Below are 22,429 nucleotides of genomic sequence, written 5' to 3' on the forward strand. Positions count from 1 at the left end.
AGCAGGTTCATTTATTTGTCATTAGACTTTCACTCAGTTTTTCAGATGTATAAATATAAAGTTTAACATTTTCACAACAAACAGAAACATTAAATACATAATTAATACGTTCAGTTGGAACAAATCCGCTCTTATTTACATCATATGTACAGAAACAGAAACGTGGTCCTCCGCTGCAGTGAACAAGCCGACAGGAAGGAGGTCTGAGCCCACTTCACCCAAACACTTCCAGGTATTTATTCCTGCAGGTTTTTTATGACGTCGTCCTAAAACATCACAGGATGATTGCAGATGTGGTTTGTTTGAACAGCTGGGGGCTTTGTATGACTTCAGATGGACGAAGGTGGAGGAATGTAGACGCATGTTTTTGTGGTGTTTTGGCCTCCGTATCACGACTCAAACTGAGCCTTTAAATGTTTTCAGAACTTCAATCTCAATACAAATACAGCAGGAACCGAAGTGTTCATCAGCAAACCTCTTTAAAAAAAACTACAATTCCCAGCATTCAAGTGGTTTTTACACTAAATATAAAACGTACTTGTTTTAACAGCAGGAAGTAGAATCTGGGGGTCGAACATGTTGAGCTGTGGAAGATCATTCCTGCAGGAAATCAAACTTACGGACGGAAACTTTGGAATGATGACATCAACTCTGACTGGACATTTATTAACATTGATTTTCTATATTCCACCTTTTAGTATAAGTTTAAATAACGACATAATAAATTAGTATCATAATAAATTAGTATCAATTATTTCTTGTGATTATTATTTGTCGCTGAAACACAGATTTCTTTATTCTCAACATTATTTATTCAACAGCTGTTAAATTAAGACTCAAATTCATATTTGGAAATAAAGTTTTTGTTGTAACCTCGAGGTTTATTTCCAGATCTTTCGACTACATCTCACTGGTCTTCATCAGCTCGTGGAGTTTGTTCAGTGACTAAAGAATCTATCAAATATCAAACTCCATCTACTGATGAAGACTCTGAAGTTCAGGAACTGAAGATTGTTTTTAGATTTATTTTGAGTTCAAAAGTCACGAATGATCTTTCACACTCTTTTATTATTATTATTATTATTATTATTATTATTATTATTATTATTATTATTATTATTATTATTATTATTATTTTCCTGGCAGGAATGAGCTTCCATACATTTCAGCTTCAGGAAATAAAAACATATTTGTTTGTAAATTATAAAACGTTGATCAAACAGTTTGAAGACTCCGTTCAGTAGTTTTGAAATTAAATTAAATGAAAAGTATATTTTCACTGAGTGTGTCTGTGTGTGTGTGTGTGTGTGTGTATGTGTGTGTGTGTGTGTGTGTGTTGCCGGATGGTAAAGTCTCGGGTGTGGAGGTCTATAGGACTTGATAGATCAGGTTGGGGTCGTGGCTGCCGGTCGAGGAGGAGGGGACCTGGACGGGCCCCGGGACCGCCGCCTCGGTGGCGGGGTCCGGCAGCGAGGCCCCGGGGGCGGAGGCGGAGGCGGTGGAGGAGGAGGAGGTGGAGTTGGAGGAGGTGGCAGCCGGCAGCAGGCTGCTGTTGTCGGTGGAGATCCGCTCCACGATGCTGGACAGACAGTCCAGACTGGAGACCACTGAGCTCCGGTTACTCTTCAGACCGCCTGAACACACGAAGCATCAGTTCATATTCAGAAGCTTTATTAACATTTCAATGTCTTCTTTAACAACAAACATCCTGATTCTAAATCGCATCGTGAACATCTCTTCTGTTCTTTATTGTTATTGTTTGATTACATTAGTTTTACTGTAAATACAAATAAACGGTTTCTTTATTCTAACGATGTTTCAGTAAAATGTCCCAATAAAAGCTCAGGATTCATGTTCAACTTTGTAACACTTTAGATTATTTAACATTAATTAATAGCTGATTAAACTAATTAGATATTTCTAGGAATATTGTAATTTATAAAAAAAGCATTCGGATAATTTGTTTATTTAAACAAATCTCCTTTTTATCATTTAGAGTCTGTGTGAACATTTCATTCTCTTTGCTGCTCACTGTCTTTGTTTAATCAATCAGAAGCATGTAGTCCTGTTAATATCGTCATTATTATAATATAATATAACATGATATAATATAATAAAAGTGCTTTCAGCTTTCTTACCGTTTGGAGTCTCTGAGAAATACGAGCTGTCATAACTTCTCCTTCTGTTTGATTGACAGGTAGGGCCGTTAAAATCCGTCTGGAGAGAACAAACAAAAGGAATTAATAAATAATAGTTTCAGTAACATTTCTGCATAACTTCTGAAAACACGAAGCCTGAATGTTGAGCTGTGGATAATTAGTTCAAATAAGTAAAAAAATACCAAAAAGGTCAGAAAATAATGAGGAAGAATTATATTTTAAATAAAGTCAAAACAAACTACCGACTCGTTTCCGTTCTGGTGGTGACGTCTTTTTTAATATAAATGTTTATTTTTAAAGGTTTGATTTACTGCAGAACGAAGAAAATAAAAATCATATCAAATAATTAAAAACAGAATGTAGCATCTGACTCTGTTCATCGTTACAAACTCAAAAACCTTTAACATTTAAAACCGATTTAAAAACATAAAAAGTGTTAAAACGTGAACGTGTAGATCGTTCCTCTGTTTATTTAAGACATAATTAATGAGAAACTATTTTCCTTCTGACACTAAACTAGATATTTCTTAACTTGGATTGAATGAGAGCAGACGGTCTTTATCTGGAGCTGGATTAACTGTAAACCAACATAACAGCAAACTAACCTTTAGAAAGACCTCTTGTATATTGAATATGAATATGAATATGAAAATGTAAAGTTTCATGAGCTACAATGTCGCGCGGGAATAGTTAAAAAATGTGATCAAAGGAATTTAGAGAACAAATCCAACAAAATGATTTAAACTAAAGAAAAGATCAAAGTAATGACTGAGTTAAGCCAAAATGAACCGCGCAACGTGTCCGTGCGTAAAGACGCGCGGGACAAACACCTGTCGGTCCCTGAACTCACCATGCCGTCGGAGCAGTTGGACCGGGGGCTGGACGCGTCGGAGTCCCCGCTGTAGTGCTCCAGCACCGGGTAGAAGCCGTCGTCCTGCCCGCCGCGCAGCAGCGCCTGCAGGGACTCGATGTAGCTGATGGCGTTGCGCAGGATCTCCACTTTGGGCAGCCGCTGGTTGGGGTTGGCCGACGTGCAGCGCTTCAGGTTCTCGAACGCGTCGTTCACCTTGCAGAGCCGCCGGCGCTCGCGCAGCGTGGCCGCCTTCCTCCGGTCCGCGTTGGTGGTCTTCCTCTTGCAGGCCTTGCAGGCCCACAGCAGGCAGCGGCCCGCCTGGTGGTGCCCGCTGGGCGCGCGGACGTGTTCGTCGTCCTCCGCCTCGGCGCGGTGATGGAGATGCGGGAGGGAGGACGAAGAGGAGGTGGAGGAAGGGGAGGGCGAGGGCGAGCAGGAGGAGGAGTCGTCCGGCTTCAGCAGGCCCACGTGGACCAGCCGCGGGTCCAGGTCCTCGAAGAAGTGCATGTCGCTGGTGTTGAAACACGGGTCGTCGTAGAAATCATCGGCGGCGGGGATGGGGAAAGAGATATCCGACAGCTCCATGGTTCCAAATCCCAAAACACACACACACACCACAGAAGAAGAAGAAGAAGAAGGAAAATCCAGCGACAGAAGAAGAAGAAGCAGTGAGAGGACTGGAGCTGTCAGTGTGTTTGTTTCTGGGAATGTGGAGTCCTGTCACTCTGCTCTGTCCTCTCAGCTGTTGACCTGGAGCCTCTTATACCTGCGACACCAGTGGGGGGGCGGGGTCAGCCCCGTGAGGTCATCCGGGGTCTGACCAATCAGCTGGCAGCGGGAGGGGTTTACAACTTCACGGTAATTAGTGTACAATTACCCCTAACGGAGCAGTAACAGCAGGGTAATATACTGCTGCGCTCAGTGGGGGAGCAGTACACATGAAGTACCTCAATGTGTTTACTCTCAGTATTACTTATTGTGGACAAATACACACCGAGTTTATTGATGAAGACACGAGGTATTTACACGAGAGGTTGTCTGTGGACACGGAGTGACGTAATGAGAGGCCTCAACTATAGAAAGACCCGCTGAGTGGAAAACACATGAAAGAACGAAACATAATGAATGTACAGAGACACGAAGACATTTAAAGTGTGCATAAAACAAAACAATAAACATATGTTGAAATATAGTAATATAAAATAGTAATAGTATATAAAAGCTGATGTTTAAGAAATCCAAATTTCGAATTTGTTCTAAAAGTGAAGAAAGTAGCAAAATAAAGTTTAAAAAAGAGGAAGTTTCTAAATCAAGACTAAACATTAAAAAGTGTTTGTCTTGTTGAATTTCATTTCAGCAGCTAGAATATTATAAAACTAATGAAGTTTGTTCCTGTTCATCAATAAATCATATTTACAGACCCGAGCAGCTGACCTTTGACCTCGTGACTGTTGCTGTTTTGTCATTTTTTAACGAAAATGTAAAAACTGAAGAAAACCCCCCAAAAAATGTCTAGAAGTAAAACTAAAGACTGTCACACCCAACATGAGCAGAACGGACTTCATGCATGACTCGTATTCATGTTTACTCATTTATTAAAGAGCGTAAACTCAGTAATAAAGTTTAGTTTTAGACGAGAGATGCGCTGCCTTCATCATCATCATCATCATCATCATCACTGCACCGACTCCTTCCAGAAACCTTATGAATGCAGATTATTGATGAAACGTGCAGCAGAGTTCCTGCCCGCTGCAGTTCTCCGGTGGTGCCGCTGGAGGGCGCTGCAGAGCTCTAGTCTCGTGAGACGGGCGGTCCGGACCGCGTGGACGCTTCAAGTGTTTTGAGAAGATATTCAAACCCTGTGAAGAGGATTATCACCATCACTCCGAGGAAATGACTGACGGGTCTTTTAATACAGGACACTAACAACTAAATACACGCTGTTCCTGTTGGTAGCTGCTAATAAAGGTTTGTTTGAATGAGAGTAGTGTTCCTAAACACCTGAAACATCATTTCTATGGTCAGAAGATGAGAATGAACCTTTAAATGCACTGATGTTGACACACGTCTGTAGTGCTGATGCAGGGAAACATGTGGCCGAAAATCAAGTTTTCTAACTTTATCGTCAAAAGTTTCCTGGAAGACTTGTCAGTTCACTTCAAAGAAACATCTTGTGATTATATTTAACAGCTGAGATGTAAAACAGTATTTAGTATTAAATGATGAGCGTTGTTGCTGGTCATGTGCTGATATGTATTTTTAAAAATGTATTTATCTTTTTTCGTCCTTTGTTTGACAAATCCAAACATTTTTAATAAAAACTTGAATGACAAAAAAATGCAAATTGCTATAAATCTTTAACTTTATTTTATTGTGCAGAACAAACGAGTTTCACGTCACACATCATGGCTTCTCCTTCACAGAATATGTAATGAAACACTGAATACACGGTGGACAAACAATACAAAATAAAAACATTTAAATGTTGGATAGTACCAGTGTACCAGCAGGAAAACATGTATAAATACTACTGATTACAAACGATGTCGACCAACAAACTGCTTCCTGTCGTTCTATACGAGGTGGTTATCAGACATTAACACCTGTTTGGTATTGTTCAAAATGTGCCGATATAAATGATTAATATCGGCGTTGATCACCAAATCATTTTAAACATTGAAGTTGTTTATAGTCCAGACCGGCACATACGTTTACTTCACAAAACATGAATGTATTCTTCCCATAGATGTCAATGTAATTCATTGTGTGTTTGGATTTTCATTTTGACCAGTTTGAACACATTTATTAGTTTTAAAGTTTTAAAGTTTTAAATGAAATATTAGTATTTCATTGTCCTGTCGGAGCTGCCAGATTTGAGCTCGGAGCTAACTCCGTTAGCTAAACCTCATTTTCCATGTTCATCGATCGTGATCAACCGTTCATCAATGTCTCCAACCACACGTCACAGAGAACAAAGGAACACCACAAGACATTCAACAACATTAACATGTCACGAGCTAACGTTAGCTAACGTTAGCTAACGGGTTTGACCGTGTTTTTTAAGAAAGAATAAATACAAATGTGTACAATACAGCTCAGTATTGATGGCAGTGAGATGACACAAACATCCATCTTGACTCCGGGGGAAGTTTGCTAACAAGCTAATTCCCCAAAATGTCACCTGGTCCTTTGGAGAAAATCAGATTTCTAACTTTCACAGAAAACAGTATCTCGTCTAATCAACGGAGACGTCCTTTGACTGACTCCGATCGATCATCTGGTGAGTTCCTCCTGCAGCTCATTCAGGACGAACTCCCCGAACCCCCCCGTCTGGTCCTGGGTGCAGCCCACCCGCCGGGCGCTGGTGAGCAGGTCTCCCAGCAGTTTGAGGCGGTCCACCCGCGGCGTCAGGAAGCGGTTCTTCACAACGCCGGCGGCGTGCGGGTCTCCGTGGTCGCGGGCGAGCTCCCTCAGCTCGACCAGGACGCCGACTTCCTCCTTCAGCTGGAGCAGCAGCAGCTCCAGAGCCGGTAACAGCGAGCAGACGGCCTCGCAGAGCGGGTTCTGGAAGATCAAGCATGTCGTACGATCAACCAGCCCAGTGTCAGAGCAGTTTTATACCCTAAACCCTGCTTTATGGTCTGTTTGACTCTAAATGGACCATCATTTACTAAATGAACATCATGCTGTATTGAAGAAGACTTGAAACTAGAGATTGAGACCATAAACTCATGTTTACAATGTTTACTGAGGTAATAAATCAAGAGAGAAGTAGAGTCATTTTCTCATAGACTTCTATACAACCAGAGGAGTCGCCCCCTGGTGGACACTAGAGAGAATGCACCTTTAACACATGAAGCTTTGAAGAACTTGTCAGAACCAGAGGCTTCCTTCGGGTCTGAACACCAGAACATTTCAGGGTTTAGTCGATCCGTCTCTTGGAACATTGACTCTCTTAAATCAGTATCATTTTTATTTTTAAAGAATAAAATGGGAGCCTGAAGCGAGGCTGTCGTCGTCTCGTTGAGGTCCGCTCTGAGAGACGGATAACGAGGTGTCCCAAACTGCTCGCTGACTGGACTCGGGGGCCCTCGGCCCTGAAGCGATTTTACACGAGTCATAAAACCCGGAGGCCAACGCTGCGACGCGCCAACGCCGCTGCCGCCCGCTGCCCGCTTGACCATCTGGAAACGCCATCAGCAACCACTGTCCCTCTGCCGCAGCATTAATCTCGCCAATTTTCCGGGGGGATGGGGGGGAGGAGGGGAAATGTACACCCTGACTGGCTTTAGGCCAGAGTCAGGGTTTCAGGTCTCCAGGGGTTTAGCCTCCCCTCCCTCCTCCTCCTCCAGACTCGTGGGGTCGTAACTCCCGCCTCCCCGCCCTCCCTCTGAATGAAGACGAGGAAAAACAAGAAGCGATGAAGACACCTGCTCTGACAGGATGAAGGACGGCTCCGGAGGAACGAATAAATCCTGCTGATGGGACGTTTTTTGGGGAGTAAAACGAGAACGCTGTTACAGACTGAAGCTTCTCCGTCTCACAGATAGAGTTCAGATCGTAAATTTAGTTTCAAATCGACTCCTTCGTACCGGATCATCTAAACGAGGAAGGGTTGAACCGCCCCTCCCCCCCTCCGCTCTGACCTCTGACCTCTGACAGTAACTCAGTACATTTACTGAAGTACTGCACAGTTTTTACTCCAGTACATTTATCTCTGGTTACTTTTTAGTTTCAGATTAAAGACGCAAAACATGAGTTGTAGATTGTTTACATATATTTAAATGAGCCTCATCTACACCAACAGTCAAATAATTAAACACCAATAAAAGGGACATTCTGCGTGTACTTTTGATACATAACAAGTACATTTTGTTGATTATACACTGCGTATTTTTGAATGCAAGACCTTTACTGTGAAAGAATATTCTTACCATGTTGTATAAGTACTTTCACTGCAGTAGAGGAATACTTCCTCCACATTGAGCAGCAGGTTAAATGAACTTAAACCGGTGTACCTGCACGTCCTTGCCGCAGTAGCTGCCCCCCCGCTCAGCCAGGTAGCCCATCATGGCCTCGGCCTCCCGCCGCTGCTTCAGCGCCTCCCGGTGGAAGAAGGAAGCGACGCGGGGCAGAGCGGCATCGTCGCGCTCAAACACACGAGCCTGCAGGAGAGAAAACGAGCGATGATCACGGTAAACTGTCACATGATCACCTCATCATGAGGAGTTATGGAGACTCAACAATAAACTGTCAACATTTCAGTTAGAACATTTATTGAGTCTATTTCTCACGACTTCAGCCGCCTCATTCATTTCAATGGGAGAACTCCTGCAGGGAAGTGATGTTATCCCACTGCTGTCGAGGTATTTGAACTGTTTCCCTGGAGTTTATTCTGACACAAGATAAAATGATTGTTTCTATGCTCATTTTAAAGCTCAGGTTTTAGTTTTGCCGTCTGGTGGAATCTTCAAACTCAAAGATCTGTCTCTCTGTCAGAGATGTTACAGGAGGGAAAATCTGTCTCTGTTCGTCTTTAAAGTGATCCTCGAGTCAAGAAACCTGTTGTAAGCTGACAAAAGATCTTTAAAAGAGAAGATTTCAGGGCTGATAAAGACAAGAAATGACCTTAACTTAACTTACAGACGTCTGATCATCAGGTCATCAGCATCATCAACTGTGATTTCAGCAAACAGCGGCTTCACCCGCCCTCCTTTAGACGTTTGCATTTCAAGACTGAATGGATCATAAAAGGTAAACAAAAGAACTGCAGCCTGAGCCCCTTGGTCCTCAGTATCCCACAATGCACTGCTCACATGTCGACAGCTCAAACTCGGAGGCCGTCCGTCTCATTTACATCAGTGCACACTGTCTGCTGAGTCAAACATCACGATTACCTTCATATATATTTAGGTGTTTCACATTTAATTCTAATAAATTCTGCATTACTGTGTACATTGCATTTTACTGCTGAGGGTGTTTTAAACTTTTTGATATACTTTTGGGATTAAAGGGGGATGAGTACAGTAAAAAGTACAATATTTCATATATTTTAATCTATTAATACTCAATGAAAGTACAAGTACCTGGTATTTCTAGGCCTACTTGAGTACAGTAGAATACTTGTGTACATGTATCTGTCCCACAGACCTCCGTGTGTCTCCTACCAGAGCCTCCAGCCGGTACTCTCCGTCCCACAGCAGGCTGCTCACGCCGCACAGAGCCTCCTCCACGGCGGCCTGCAGGTTGTGTCTGACCCGGCTGCCCGCGGAGCTCCGGTGCGTTCTGCACAGCGGCAGGCTGCCCTTCAGCCTCTTCCCTGCGGGCTCGGTCATGTCAAACGACCGCGGTCACCGCGAGAAAAGCTCGGTCCAGGACACGTAACTGACATAAACACCAAAACCCGAGAGGTGAATCACGGGCAGTAAACGACCCGACACCCGCGGGCTGTGGACAGTTAACGCGTCTTTCTTCCAGGAGACCTGAACCGTCATCAGGGGATATATTTAGCCCGCAGAGATCAACAGTTTCCCGGTCAGCTGCTCAAGTTCATCCGGTGCGTTTGAGCTCAAAGCTGCAGCCACAGAAAAACAACAACTTTATTACAGAATAATAATCAAATCAACAATAAAACAGATGATTCCTTTTATTGCATTCTTCTTTTTAACACCAGACGTTTCTCGATGCACTTTTATTGTGTAGAACAGATAAATAATATGTTCCTCTTGAGTCCACTGAGTGTTTAAAGTGAAGGATCAGCTGCATTAAGCTGCTTTAACAATGACAGCTTCGCTGCAGCCGTAATGTCAGTGAAGCTCAGTGCTGGAAGAAGCACTCCTGATCCTTTATGGAGGTAAAAGTACCAACAGCACAAGAAATACTTCATTACGCTGCAAGTCCTGCATCCATAAGAGTAGAAAAGTATTAACAAAATGTACTTAAAGTATCAAAAGTAAAAGGACTTCTTTCGTCCTGACTTTATATACAGTCAGTCTAACAGATCCCAACCTAAGGGTCGGGGCCCTCCAAAGGGTCACCAGACACATCTGAGGGGTCGTGAAATAATTAATGGGAGAAAAGAAGAAACTAAGATCTGATGAACTAAAAACTGTTTTTATATTCTGCAATTTCCTCTAATGTGTCGGGTCTTTGTCGGGGATCTTTCTCCTCCTTGTTGGGTCTCTATCGGGTCTCTATTGGGTCTGTTAGGGCTTCTATAGGGTCTCTGTCAGACCTCTGTCAGGTCTCTGTAGGGCCTCTGTCTGATCTCTATTGGGTCTCTAGGCCTCAACCAGGTCTCTGATGAGTCTCTCTGGCCTCTATCTGGTCTCTCTCTGGTCTCTATCAAGCCTCTATCAGGCCTCTATCTTGTCCCTATCAGACCTCTATCTGGTCTCTAACTGTGCAGCATCATGTGGAAGCTGACCCCCCTCCTGCAGAGAGTCTGTAATCTGTTACAGTGAGGTCCAGCCCAGGTGATTACCGAGCTGTCTGAGGGGGTCTGGGGGGTTTGTGTCAAAGGTGCGGGGTCCTGTTGACCCTTGAGGTGCTCCGGGGATCCTCAACCAGCTGACCCCCCTGGGAGCAGCCAGCCCCTCCCGTCACTCATCCTGCAACAGGAGAGGAGGAAGAACCAGGGGGGTCGACTCTGAACCAGGAGGAGCTGCTGAAGAACGGATCCAGGATCCAGATCTCAGTTAAACTGGACCGTAGATCAGGTTCAGGGTCTGTGTCTTAGACCTCTAAACCACCAGGACGTCCCACATTAAAGATATCATTAAAGGAACAATTCAACATTTTAGGAAATACGTTTATTCACTTTCTTTATTCAGATTTCTAAGCCTGCTAGCTTAGCTTAGCATAAAGACTGGAAACAGAGGGAAAAGCTAGCCTGGCTCTGTCAGAAACAAAATACACCATCCAGTGCCTCTAAATGTCATTGTTATGCACATAATGTCTGATAATCTGCTGCTAAAGTCTCTGATACAAGATCAATATTCACTGTCGCAAATTATTGGACAGGAAAAATCTGTAAAATAAAAAAGTTAAATTCTGTAGAATTACTGATATTTCTTACAGTTTATAATATATTTAATTTTAATTTCCAATATGTGATGTTGAGTTATTTTAACTTTACAGAGCAGCAAAAGAGAAAAATATAGATAAACACGATAATAACGAGACAGGACTCACACACACACACACACACACACACACACTCTCTCTCTCACACACACACACACACACACACACACACACACACGAAGCACTTAATAAACCTAAAACTTGCAGACTGACAGCGGAGGTGTCGGACTTCACACCTGCTGCCTGCTGTAAACCACCAACACTACAACGACTGCATTGTCCTGCACTGGTGGCAGATTACTTTACACACACACACACACACACACACACACACACACACACACACACACACACACACTGAGCTGGATTACCTCGCTGCAGCAGATTTACTGCTCTGCAGACAGTTGTGTGGTTTGTTGTGTTTGTGGACTGAGGACAGAGTTCGGATCGAATGAGGCTCTCTGCTCTGAGCAGCAGTCTGACCTGTCAATGAATAATGTTTATTTTTTTAAAGTACTGCTACGGTCTAGAAACATAAAATATAACACAAGTTAACAACAAATATGTACAATGTGTCTGTTTTTAAGGAGATAATGAGAGTAGTTCAGTCATGAAACATAACATAAAACAAAAGTTATAATTCAAATGTGAAAAAAATATAATATGTACAATAAATCTGTTTTTAAAATGAAAAGGATTATTATCAGTAAAAAGAATATGTACAGTGTAAAAAAGATGTATGCAGCACTTTAATGCTTCTGATGTGTATATTGAAGTTCTTTTGACCTAATCAGGGGAAATACCTGCACTTATAAACACGGCTCTGAACACAGATCGCTTCCTGAACAGATTTCCAGATCAACAGATGGATTTATTAGTAAAGTTTAGCTTTTGACATCACGCTACAATCACAAATCTGCAATCATAAAGTCTTGTGGTTGGTCCGTTGGTCCGTTCGCTTGGAGGCAGACTAAGACCCACTTTTTCAAGCGGTCTTGGTTCCATTGTTTGGTCCGCACAGGCAGCAACCTTCAGTTCTGAAAAGTGAAGTCAAAGCTTCACGTGTTAAAGCTGCATTCTCTCTAGTGTCCACCAGGGGGCGACTCCTCTGGTTGTATAGAAGTCTATGAGAAAATGACTCTACTTCTCTCTTGATTTATTACCTCAGTAAACATTGTAAACATGAGTTTATGGTCTCAATCTCTAGTTTCAAGTCTTCTTCAATACAGCATGATGTTCATTTAGTAAATGATGGTCCATTTAGAGTCACACAGACCATAAAGCAGGGGATGCTTTAGGGGCGGGGCTACACGGTGATTGACATCGGGATTCCAGGTTTTTTGGTTCCACCTCGGTCGAGGTTCCAACCGAGCTGACAGAAGAGCAAAACAACGCCGGCGTTTCTTCCAGCGTACGCCGCCTCACGACCGCCGCCCCTCGTTTTGAATTCCCGTCTCTCATCACATGACCCGGAGTTATAAATGCTGCAGACACACCAGCTGGCGCTCTAAACAGAACAAAAACAGATCGCCTGCAGGGACACACGGACGCTGCTCTGATGTTCACCACTGAACTACCGTTCTTCTTTTCTGAATATTTCCTCTGTACGAAGGCGTGTGAGGGCCATCGTAAGTAAAAGAAAATAATGATAATAATAAAGTCCTGAGCCAGAGAAAGGAGGGTAATAATCCCCCCAAAAACAGAATTTCGAAGCTATAATTTCTAAATTTACAAGAAAATTCGTGGATATTCTCTGAGATAAATGTCAGAAATTTACAAGACAAAACTCACAAAATTACGAGAAAAATAACTTGAATATTCTCTGAGACTGTAAAGTCCTGAATCTGCAAGAAAATAATAGATTAAAGTCACAAATTTAGGAAAGAAAACTAGTTATGGGCCCCACATTAGCACCACGTTGGCCCGGGGTTGGCACCAAGTTGGCCCGCCATTGGCCCATCATTGATGCCAAGTTGGCACCAAGTTGGCCCGGCGTTGGCCCGGCGTTTGCTCGGCGTTTGCTCGGCGTTGGCCCGGCGTTGGCCTGCCGTTGGCCCGGCCTGCAGCGGGTCACAGCTGTCAAACAGATCAGCAGGACTTCTCTTCTCCACACCAACAGCTGTCTATTAAGAATCCTCCGGACCGTCATCAGCGGAGAGTTCCTCAGCTCACAACTCGGCTCATTACCGCCCTTAATGGAGGGAAGACAGAGACAAGGTAAATACAATTACTGATCGGACCGCGGGACACCCGAGCCTGCAGCGGTGCCCCGTTTCACAGCCGGTACCCGACACCAGGGTCTGCCTCGTTACGGGGACCGACACCCCGTCCACACTCTGCTCCCGCTTTTTATTTGTTGTAAACTTCATCGGACATAACAAAACTCGGGCCGTTTGAAGGATGTTGTTGCCCTCTGAAATGGGAGGAAAGTAAATCTGAGTTTGGCGCTGAGGCCCGGTGAGAGCCCCCCCCCCCCCCCCCCCCCCCCGGATGCCTTTTTGTGCCAGACGCTGTGATTACCCAGAAAGCCTCTGGAATGCCCCCCTTGCTCATTAAAGAGACCGATATAGCGCGGCGTGGTCCAGTGAGGGACGGAGGGTAAATGGATGCCGCTAGTGTTATGTGGCACAAATTAAACAATGATGAATGATGACGCTTAGAGAGGCGGGGGGGGGGGGGGGGGGGGGGTTGAAAACACGACTATTTCCAGCGATGGCAGAAACACATTCTTTACGCATGAGAGGCGTTCGGTGTCTGTGGACAATCGGACCACCGTGATGAAGGAAAGTCAAGCATCAGGTCGGTTATTTTTCAGTCTTTTAAACTCAGAAATATATACATTTTAATACTAATACCACCAGTACTGTCACGGTAGTAATACTACTGATACTTGTACTACACCTATGCGGTGAAGAGGAAAACATCAGCTTGTGTTTCCAGGTGTTGTGGAGCTATTTGAGTCAGTGTGAGTCTTTTCAAAGTAAAATAATCTGGAGGTGTGGCGTTCGCTAAGCCCCGCCCCCTCTTGGTTAGTGTCGCTAGGCCTGTCGAGCACTCTTGCTCGCCGAATCAGGGGAACTTGATCAGCTGAACAAGACAACGTTAAAATCAGAAAACTGTTGGTGAACGTGTCGGGGGGGGGGGGGGGGGGTAACGTGTTGAGGTGCAGAAATACTCAAAATGTGCGTCTTTAATTTTACAGGTCTAACGGATGTGAGTGAGTAGTTTTCATGCAGCCAGCAGGTTGTTTTTGACGGACGTGTTGATCTCTGCACAGATTAACGTCTCCCGTTCCTCCACACGGAGGGAATAGTGACGATCACCCAGATGTCGTGTGCAGATCGCTGTCTCCTGAACTGAACCTGCAGCGCTCAGATCGACCAATCAACACGTCTCTTACATCCGCGTCACTCAGAACACAGCAGGAGAATCTGCCGGTCCACGCCGAGGAAACAGTGAGGAACCAGTTAGATTACTCATGAGAGGAATAGAGATCTGATACGTTTGTGTGACTCTACGAGTTCTCAGAGGGAAACCAATGCTGCTTTAAGTAGAACAACTGTCTGTGTTTAAGGAAAGAACACTTTATTTATAAAGCGCCTTATAACAAAGAGCACACAAGAGATTCAAAAATACATTCAAATGCAACTTAAAGTTCCTGAGAAGAACTTTTAACTGGTCCTGAACCAGTCTCAGTGTAGACCTGATCCTCTATATGAACCAGTCTCAGTGTAGACCTGATCCTCTATATGAACCAGTCTCAGTGTAGTCCTGATCCTCTATCAGACCTCCATCAGTAGAGAGACCATCAGAGAGAAGATGGTCTGTTTCTATAGAGTTATTCTTGAAGCTCGTCATCGGAGCCACCGGGTCGGATTCTGGTGAAACCAGATGAACTCATGCAGGTTCACCAGAACCTCCTTCAGCTCAGACTCCAGCAGAGACCGGTCCACCGTGGACAGACCCAGATCCTCCAGCAGAGACCGGTCCACCGTGGACAGACCCAGATCCTCCAGCAGAGACCGGTCCACCGTGGACAGACCCAGACCCGGCAGCAGCATTTCCAGTCAAATATCTGTTGTATTTTATTTATGTATTTTCAGAGCCAGACAATGAAGAAAACAAAAGAAGTACTTTGTTGAAGAAAATTGAGTGACATCCAGTCCTTTATATCTCTGTGTGTGTGTGTGTGTGTGTGTGTGTGTGTGTGTGTGTGGCCTCTCTGTGTGGTCCGTCACCCTTTAACCTGAAGGCCTGAGGAGCCTCCACAGTCTGAGTCAACACGCTGCTGCTGCTCTTCACACTTTAAAGCATCATCATCATCATCATCATCATCATCATCCTCGTCCTCTCAGCTTGTGGTCAAGTTTCTTAAAGAGTTCATGGAAGCTGGAAGAAGTACTCAGATCTTTATACTACATAACAGCAGGATGTCACATTAACTCAGGTCACTGTGGCTCAGCGTCCTTCAACCAGAGGATCGGCGGTTCGATCCCCGGCTCCGCTGGTCCATGTCGACACACTTAACCCGTAGCTGAGCCTCCGGTGTGTGAATGACGGGCAGGTGCAGCTCGGATATGAACGGCTGAATGATGACGTGTGGTGGTCGGGAGACTAGAAGAGAGAAACACGAGTACCGTCCCTTCACCGGAGCGGAATTCTGACATATTTGTACTTTACTTGAATCCATTTCATGATACTTTATACTTCTATTCCACACTTCAGAGGGAAATATACTTTACATTTATCTGACAGCTTTAAAAAACACACACAGTACATATAATAAGATGCAGTATACTAAATGACCTCCTTCTTCTTCTTCTTCCTATTATTATTATTATTATTATAATTATTATTATTATTATTATTATTATTATTATTATAGTCATTTTAATTTTTAAGTGACAACAACAGAATAAATAATATTCTCTAATAATAAAACACGTTGAAAGGAGCCGTTCTTCACAAAGAGTACTTTGCTCATCTTGTTAAAAGTACTTTTACTGAAGTACCATTTTGAACTTGTAACACAGCATTCTGTGGTATTTCTACTTTTACTGAAGTAAAATATCTGAGTACTTCTTCCACCTCTGAGTTTTATTGCCACATTAATGTGTTCATCACTTTAATGACTTTATTTAACACATCATTATATTATTATTATATTTCATGTTATTCTTCTGAATCAACTCAACTCAACTAACTCAAGTTCATCCAAAGTGTCCTTGAGGCCAGTTTGTGAGGTCGGGCTGTTTAAATAAACTCGACATGATTTCTAATTGGGAGAATAACTTGTATATGAAGGAGACTGGTTTCCAGGCTGGTCTGGTCCCTGTAGACTGGGCCCCCCCCCCTTCTTCCTCCTCCTCCTCCTCCTCCTCCTCCTCGTCCCTGCAGGAGACCAGCAGACCTCAGCTAAGATCACAGCAGCTCAGTGTTTACCTTCCTCGCCCGGCTGTTTGATTCCCTGCGTCTCCTCAGACGTCCAGCTGAGACTCCCAGAGTGGACGGAGGGTCTCTGACGGGACCAGCAGCTGAGACCCTCAGATTCTGGACCCGGCCTGCGGACGGTTCGGCTCCTGTAACGATGAGCTGCGAGGTGTCCTGTCCTCTGGTGGTCCGCTCACTTTGTTACATTCTTCTTCTGGTCAAATGGTGAAGTATCCGAGGAGCATCGACGCCTCCGCAAACGCCATTTGATGAGCGGAGCGTTGACAGTTGGACGAAAACATTCCTGAGATGGTTTAGAGACAAAAAAACGTCTCCAGAGATGTCTGAGGATGAAGACGCAAACCTCTGAACATGTTAATGAAAGAGGTTTAGTTCAGTTTACTCTCCTGTCTTCATACAACAAGAACAAAATCAAGAAATAAATAAAACATTGTGGGATTGTTTCAGCAAATGAATCATTAGTGTTTCTTGATTCATTGAGATAAATATGAATATCACACTCTGTGTGTGTGTGTGTGTGTGTGTGTGTGTGTGTGTGTGTGTGTGTGTGTGCGTGCGTGCGTGTGTGCGTGTGTGTGTGGCCTCTCTGTGTGGTCCGTCACACACAAAAGCTGAATGTGTTTTTTCAGTGAATATAAAGCTGCAACTATCATTATCAGATCAAATAAGGTTTATAGTTTTGATTAATTGTTAATAAAATGGAAATAATCTCAAATAATCTCCATCATATTCAACCTTTAATGGAGATTAAACCAGCAGACATTTCACAACAATGGTCGATCATAAATCACTTATTAAAATCTATTTGAGTTTTTAGTCAGCTGATAATTGAGTTAACTTCAGAAATAGTAGATTCATTTATTGTTATAACACGTGTGATAACAGAGAAAATCTAAGAGTATGAAGCTGATTATCGTACAAATAGGACGGTTACAAATAGGACGGTTATCGTACAAATATGACAGTTATTATACAAATAGGACGGTTACAAATAGGACGGTTATCGTACAAATACGACTGTTACAAATATGACGGTTAGCGTACAAATACGACTGTTACAAATATGACGGTTATCGTACAAATACGACTGTTACAAATATGACGGTTATCGTACAAATACGACTGTTACAAATAGGACGGTTATCGTACAAATACGACTGTTACAAATATGACGGTTATCGTACAAATACGACTGTTACAAATAGGACGGTTATCGTACAAATACGATGTTTAACGTACAAATAGGATGGCTATCGTACAAATACAACAGTTTTCGGACAAATACGACGGTTATTACGGATGACGGAATTTAAGATTTATTAAATTTGTGACTTAAAATGATGACTTAAATCTCATAGGAATTTACGATTTTTTGTAAATTTACAACTTTAATCTTTGAAAATTCAAATTTTCTATCTGAATATTGTCCCTCTCCCTCAGTTACAAAAGAAAAATAATTTAAAATGACCAATGGCCCTAACATGCTGTCGTAAGTAGACATATAAAGTTTCATGAAATGGAAATACTCAATTAAAGTACAAGAACCTTGAAGTTGTACTTGAAGTTGTACTTGAGTAAACGTACTTTGCAGAGACTCAAACTGTCTAACTGCCTCGTCACACCTCTGAACCTCCCGCTCTGCTTTCCTGTTTGACACTTCGACACGTCTCATTGGTTTCCATCAGAACAGTCGTCAACAGAAGATTCATTCACACCTCATCTCCCACGTCTGAATGTACGCTCTGCTTTTATTTTGAAAGGATGTACTCAGTGTGTGTGTGTGTGTGTGTGCTGTCGATCGCATAGAGAGGATTCAGATTATGACGTGTTATGTCCGTTGGTTCGTTCAAAGCGAATATATGAGAGAAATATGAATTTTTTCTTTAAAATCTGTGACTTTAATCAGAGTAAATTCATGATTTTTATCTGTGACTTTAATCACAGAGACATTTTTGAATTAATCTTCTCATAAACTTGTGACTTTGATCTCAGAAAATTTAAAAATAGAATTCTCTTCAACTTGTGACTTCTCGTAAATTTACAACTTTAATATCGGAAAATTCAGATACATTTTTCTGAGAATATTAACCCTCTCCGCCGGCTCCGCAATTTAAAAATAGAAAAGAAGGTGACCTACAATGGCTCTAAGACGCCATTGTGTAAGTACAAGTACTTCTGAAGTTGTACTTGAGTACTTGTACCTTGCAGCCGTGGTATTACTGGTCACAGCAGTGACGGGTCAGCAGGGTCAAACATGTAAAACGTGATCATCTGCAGGCCAACGTGTTCCTCGTGAGTCAGCAGAGCTGTTTATAATCTTTTTACACGGCTGAAGAATTTCCTCAGTCATGGAAACTGAACCCGAGTCTGATCCAGCTCCCAGCATCCTCCAGCTTCCTGCCTTCTTCTTCTTCTTCTTCTTCTTCTTCTTCTTCTTCTTCTTCTTCTTCTTCTTCTTCTTCTTCTGTTTCCTCCGTCAGCGGTGGTGTGGAGAAGCGTGGCTGTGACAAAAGCAGAGGAATGCCTGTTTGGCTGCAGTTAAAGAGCAGTCTGGCCTCGAACCGCCGAGCTTTAACTGTAGCACGCTGGACATAAACGCTGAGCGCCGGTAGGATTGTGGGGGGGGGGGGGGGGGGGGGGGTGGAGGGGTGAGGCCCCCAGGAACGAACGGCGATCGGGTTTCAGCACCGTGATGAATTCTACATCCCGAGGTTCACAAGTGGAGACACAAACTGCTGTTAACAGCAAATAAACCAGCAGCAGAAGGAGTGGAGAGGAAAATAAAACTCTGGAAATAAAGTGACCATATATATATATATACATATACATATATACATATATATATATGTCTGGGGGGGGTTACAGTGTATTCACTAAAGTACTTAAGTACAACTTGGATCCCCATTAGCTTCCACAGAGTCGCTTGTCGCTACATTCATTCAACATGTTTGTTGCTTTTTGCGTTAAAAAAAACATGATTAACTTATGAAATATGACACATTGTTGAAGATTAAACTTCATATAACAAGAAAGCGTTTTCTAGTTGTGTCTCCTTCACACGTCAATGTTAGCAGTTTCACCAAAGAGACATTTTCTCCTCTAAACTTCTCAAATATCTTCATCTAACTGGATCTGGATCTGGGTCTGTCCACGGTGGACCGGTCTCTGCTAGAGGATCTGGGTCTGTCCACGGTGGACCGGTCTCTGCTGGAGGATCTGGGTCTGTCCACGGTGGACCGGTCTCTGCTGGAGGATCTGGGTCTGTCCACGGTGGACCGGTCTCTGCTGGAGTCTGAGCTGAAGGAGGTTCTGGTGAACCTGCATGAGTTCATCTGGTTTCACCAGAATCCGACCCGGTGGCTCCGATGACGAGCATCAAGAATAACTCTATAGAAACAGACCATCTTCTCTCTGATGGTCTCTTTACTGATGGAGGTCTGATAGAGGATCAGGACTACACTGAGACTGGTTCATAGAGGATCAGGACTAAACTGAGACTGGTTCAGGACCAGGTTAAAGCTCCTCACTGTAACTTTAAATAAAATATCTGAGTATTCTGGATTATTAAAGGCAGTTTCTACATTGTTATTTTTAATAAATAGCACTTTTAATCGACTACTTTTCATATTTTGTTCCCAGATTGATAGTTTGTATTTCCACGCAGAGTTGTAAACCAATATGTGAAATTGATAACTTTAATGTAACCCCAGTTCTATGATGATACACAGTGAAAGCTGATATCGTGGTTCTGGTTTTAACTTGTGACTGATGTCCAGAGAGGAAACTTTCCTCCCAGATGAGCTCAACCAGCTCACACGCTCTCTGTTTTATTTTTGTTTTTTTCAGGCTGCCATTAGCCTCTTGGCACACGGTTCCCTCTGCGTTATGGAGTTTGTCCCTATCAGCACCTGCCGCCTGCCAAAAATCTGCTCCCCCGCCCCCCCCCCCCCCCCCAAACAAAAGGTCTTTAAGTAGCGGAGGGTCGGAGCAGGACGGACACATGAAAGTTGGAGAGCGCTGGTGGCTCTCAGAGAGACGAAACACGAGCTCGTGTTTTTCCAAAACAAAATTATAGAAGAGGAGGAGGAGAAGAAGAAGATGGAAGTGGAGTGTGTGTGTGTGTGTGTGTGTGTGTGTGTGTGTGTTGGAGGAAGTCAAACCAGTTGGCTGTCAGCTCCATTTGGCTTCTGTCACACTCCCTCCATTTCTCATAGAGAGCCATAAGGAAGGCCTCAGCATGACCAGTTCCCAGAATGCCCCTCTGTTGCTCCCAACGGCAGCCATTCATCCCCCCCCCACCACTCCCCTGAGCCCTCATTTAAACCCATTTAAACCCCTCCGATATGACCGGGATCAAGTGTCCTGTGCGGCCCCAGAGCAAGGCACTCTGCCTGCTGAGGTCGAGGGTTTGAGTCCCACTGGGGCTGCAAATATCTGCACTTAAAACTGCTGCAAGGTGCTTCGCTCAGGACATGTGAGACAATACTTGTGCCACAGAGGATGGCCGAATCCATCTTGTTTTTTAAGATCACCGGAAGAAATGAAACGGTAAACATGGCGTAGGTTCCTGTTATGAAGTAGAGTCTGCAGTCATGCTAACGGCTATGTGACGCTACGTTTTAGCCCAAATAGTTCACTAATAAAAGCACTTAACTGAAAGAAAATCCATTTTTAGATGCTTTAGAAACAAGAAGTCTTAATAATGTAACAAACAGCACGTTTAGCATAAACGCTGTTGTGTGTGACTCTCACTACGATGCACGTAAACAAAGCTGGAGGCTAAATGCTAACATTAGCATGCAAACATGCGTACGATGGCAGAGTCCAACTGAGGCTGATCAGATGTCTTTTTTGCGGGTTTTTACCTGCAAATGTCAACATCCAAAATGGCGTCTGATGAACCTCGTTCATTCGTCGCCCACAAAGTAAAGAATACAGAGATGCAGAATTTAAAGACTAAACATTCTGTGGTACTTGTACTTGTAATGTATCTACAAATGGCTGCACACTTTCAACATCCTTTAATAATATCCAATAACTTAATGTATTTTTAATTAAACACTCTGAGAGGAGTGTTTCTCTTATTTTTGCTACTTTAAGTACATTTAGCTCATAACACAAATTTAATGCAGAACCTTTTAATGGAGTATTTTTGTGTTTTTTCACTTCTACTGAAGTAAGTGATCTGAATACTTTTTTATCAATTAATTCACTTAAAAAACAAGGTCAGATTTCCGTCCATTGATGCACTGAACTGTTTCTGTCGTGAACATGTTTGAGTTCCAGCCCCATAAAGCTCCACCTGCTCTGCTGCATACCTCACATGTTCTGTAATGCTGTGTTTCAGGCTCTTAATCAGACATTTTCTTTTCCCCGGGTCAGTGGATTTAGACAAAACCGCAGGACATAATCCCCGTTTTCCACTCACAAACGAAAGCTGTGAACCCGGAGAGTATAGCGGAGGCGCCATCCCGGGCCCTCTGCAGACCGGCACTCAGCCAGGACAGGGTGGGGGGTCCAAACCCCCCGATCCGGACCAACCGGCAGCAGCAGGAACAGACCAACAGGGCCGTCTGAGGGGTGTGTGTTCTAGAGAGAGAGCAGTGTGAGGTCCAGATGATGAAAGAGAAGACAAACCTGTCTGACTGCCGGAGCACAGAGAGTTTCTGGAATATTTGAACAACTTATTAACTTACCTTTTAAGGATCCACAATCGTCCACATATTGCTTCATGTTTCATGGACAAAAGTATGAGTTAAACATGTCAAAACCAAAGAAAATCTACCAGTTTGTGACTGTAACTGAGATTAAGAATTTCCTTTTGTGACTGAAGAGCCCTTCTTATCACACCATATTTATTCTTTGGGCTCTTAATGGAGCT

At 43.3% G+C, this 22,429-nt stretch overlaps 2 protein-coding genes across 2 annotated transcripts; both read right to left on the minus strand.

Annotated features, from left to right (window-relative positions):
• myod1 (myogenic differentiation 1) lies at window positions 1-3,732 on the minus strand. Its single transcript, XM_079162831.1, has 3 exons — window positions 3,010-3,732; window positions 2,139-2,217; window positions 1-1,634 (listed from the first exon to the last, which is right to left on the minus strand). The coding sequence occupies exons 1-3, from the start codon at window positions 3,595-3,597 to the stop codon at window positions 1,369-1,371; spliced, it is 933 nt and encodes a 310-aa protein (XP_079018957.1). The 5' UTR covers window positions 3,598-3,732; the 3' UTR covers window positions 1-1,368.
• A 1,674-nt stretch (window positions 3,733-5,406) lies between these two features.
• On the minus strand, window positions 5,407-9,476 carry LOC306698520 (ferritin light chain). Its single transcript, XM_079162842.1, has 3 exons — window positions 9,180-9,476; window positions 8,031-8,177; window positions 5,407-6,576 (listed from the first exon to the last, which is right to left on the minus strand). The coding sequence occupies exons 1-3, from the start codon at window positions 9,345-9,347 to the stop codon at window positions 6,286-6,288; spliced, it is 606 nt and encodes a 201-aa protein (XP_079018968.1). The 5' UTR covers window positions 9,348-9,476; the 3' UTR covers window positions 5,407-6,285.
• Between the last annotated feature and the right edge of the window lie 12,953 nt (window positions 9,477-22,429).

The sequence above is a fragment of the Pholis gunnellus genome (assembly GCF_910591455.1).
Source record: "Pholis gunnellus genome assembly, chromosome: 7".
NCBI lineage: Eukaryota > Metazoa > Chordata > Actinopteri > Perciformes > Pholidae > Pholis > Pholis gunnellus.

Coding starts and splice junctions, on each gene's coding strand:
- LOC306698520 (XM_079162842.1), bottom strand. CDS start 9,347: ATGACCGAGCCCGCAGGGAAGAGGCTGAAGGGCAGCCTGCCGCTGTGC. Junction 8,178..9,179: donor AGTACCGGCTGGAGGCTCTG/GTAGGAGACACA, acceptor TCTCTCCTGCAG/GCTCGTGTGTTTGAGCGCGA. Junction 6,577..8,030: donor ACTGCGGCAAGGACGTGCAG/GTACACCGGTTT, acceptor TTGATCTTCCAG/AACCCGCTCTGCGAGGCCGT.
- myod1 (XM_079162831.1), bottom strand. CDS start 3,597: ATGGAGCTGTCGGATATCTCTTTCCCCATCCCCGCCGCCGATGATTTC. Junction 2,218..3,009: donor CCAACTGCTCCGACGGCATG/GTGAGTTCAGGG, acceptor TGTTCTCTCCAG/ACGGATTTTAACGGCCCTAC. Junction 1,635..2,138: donor TTTCTCAGAGACTCCAAACG/GTAAGAAAGCTG, acceptor TCGTGTGTTCAG/GCGGTCTGAAGAGTAACCGG.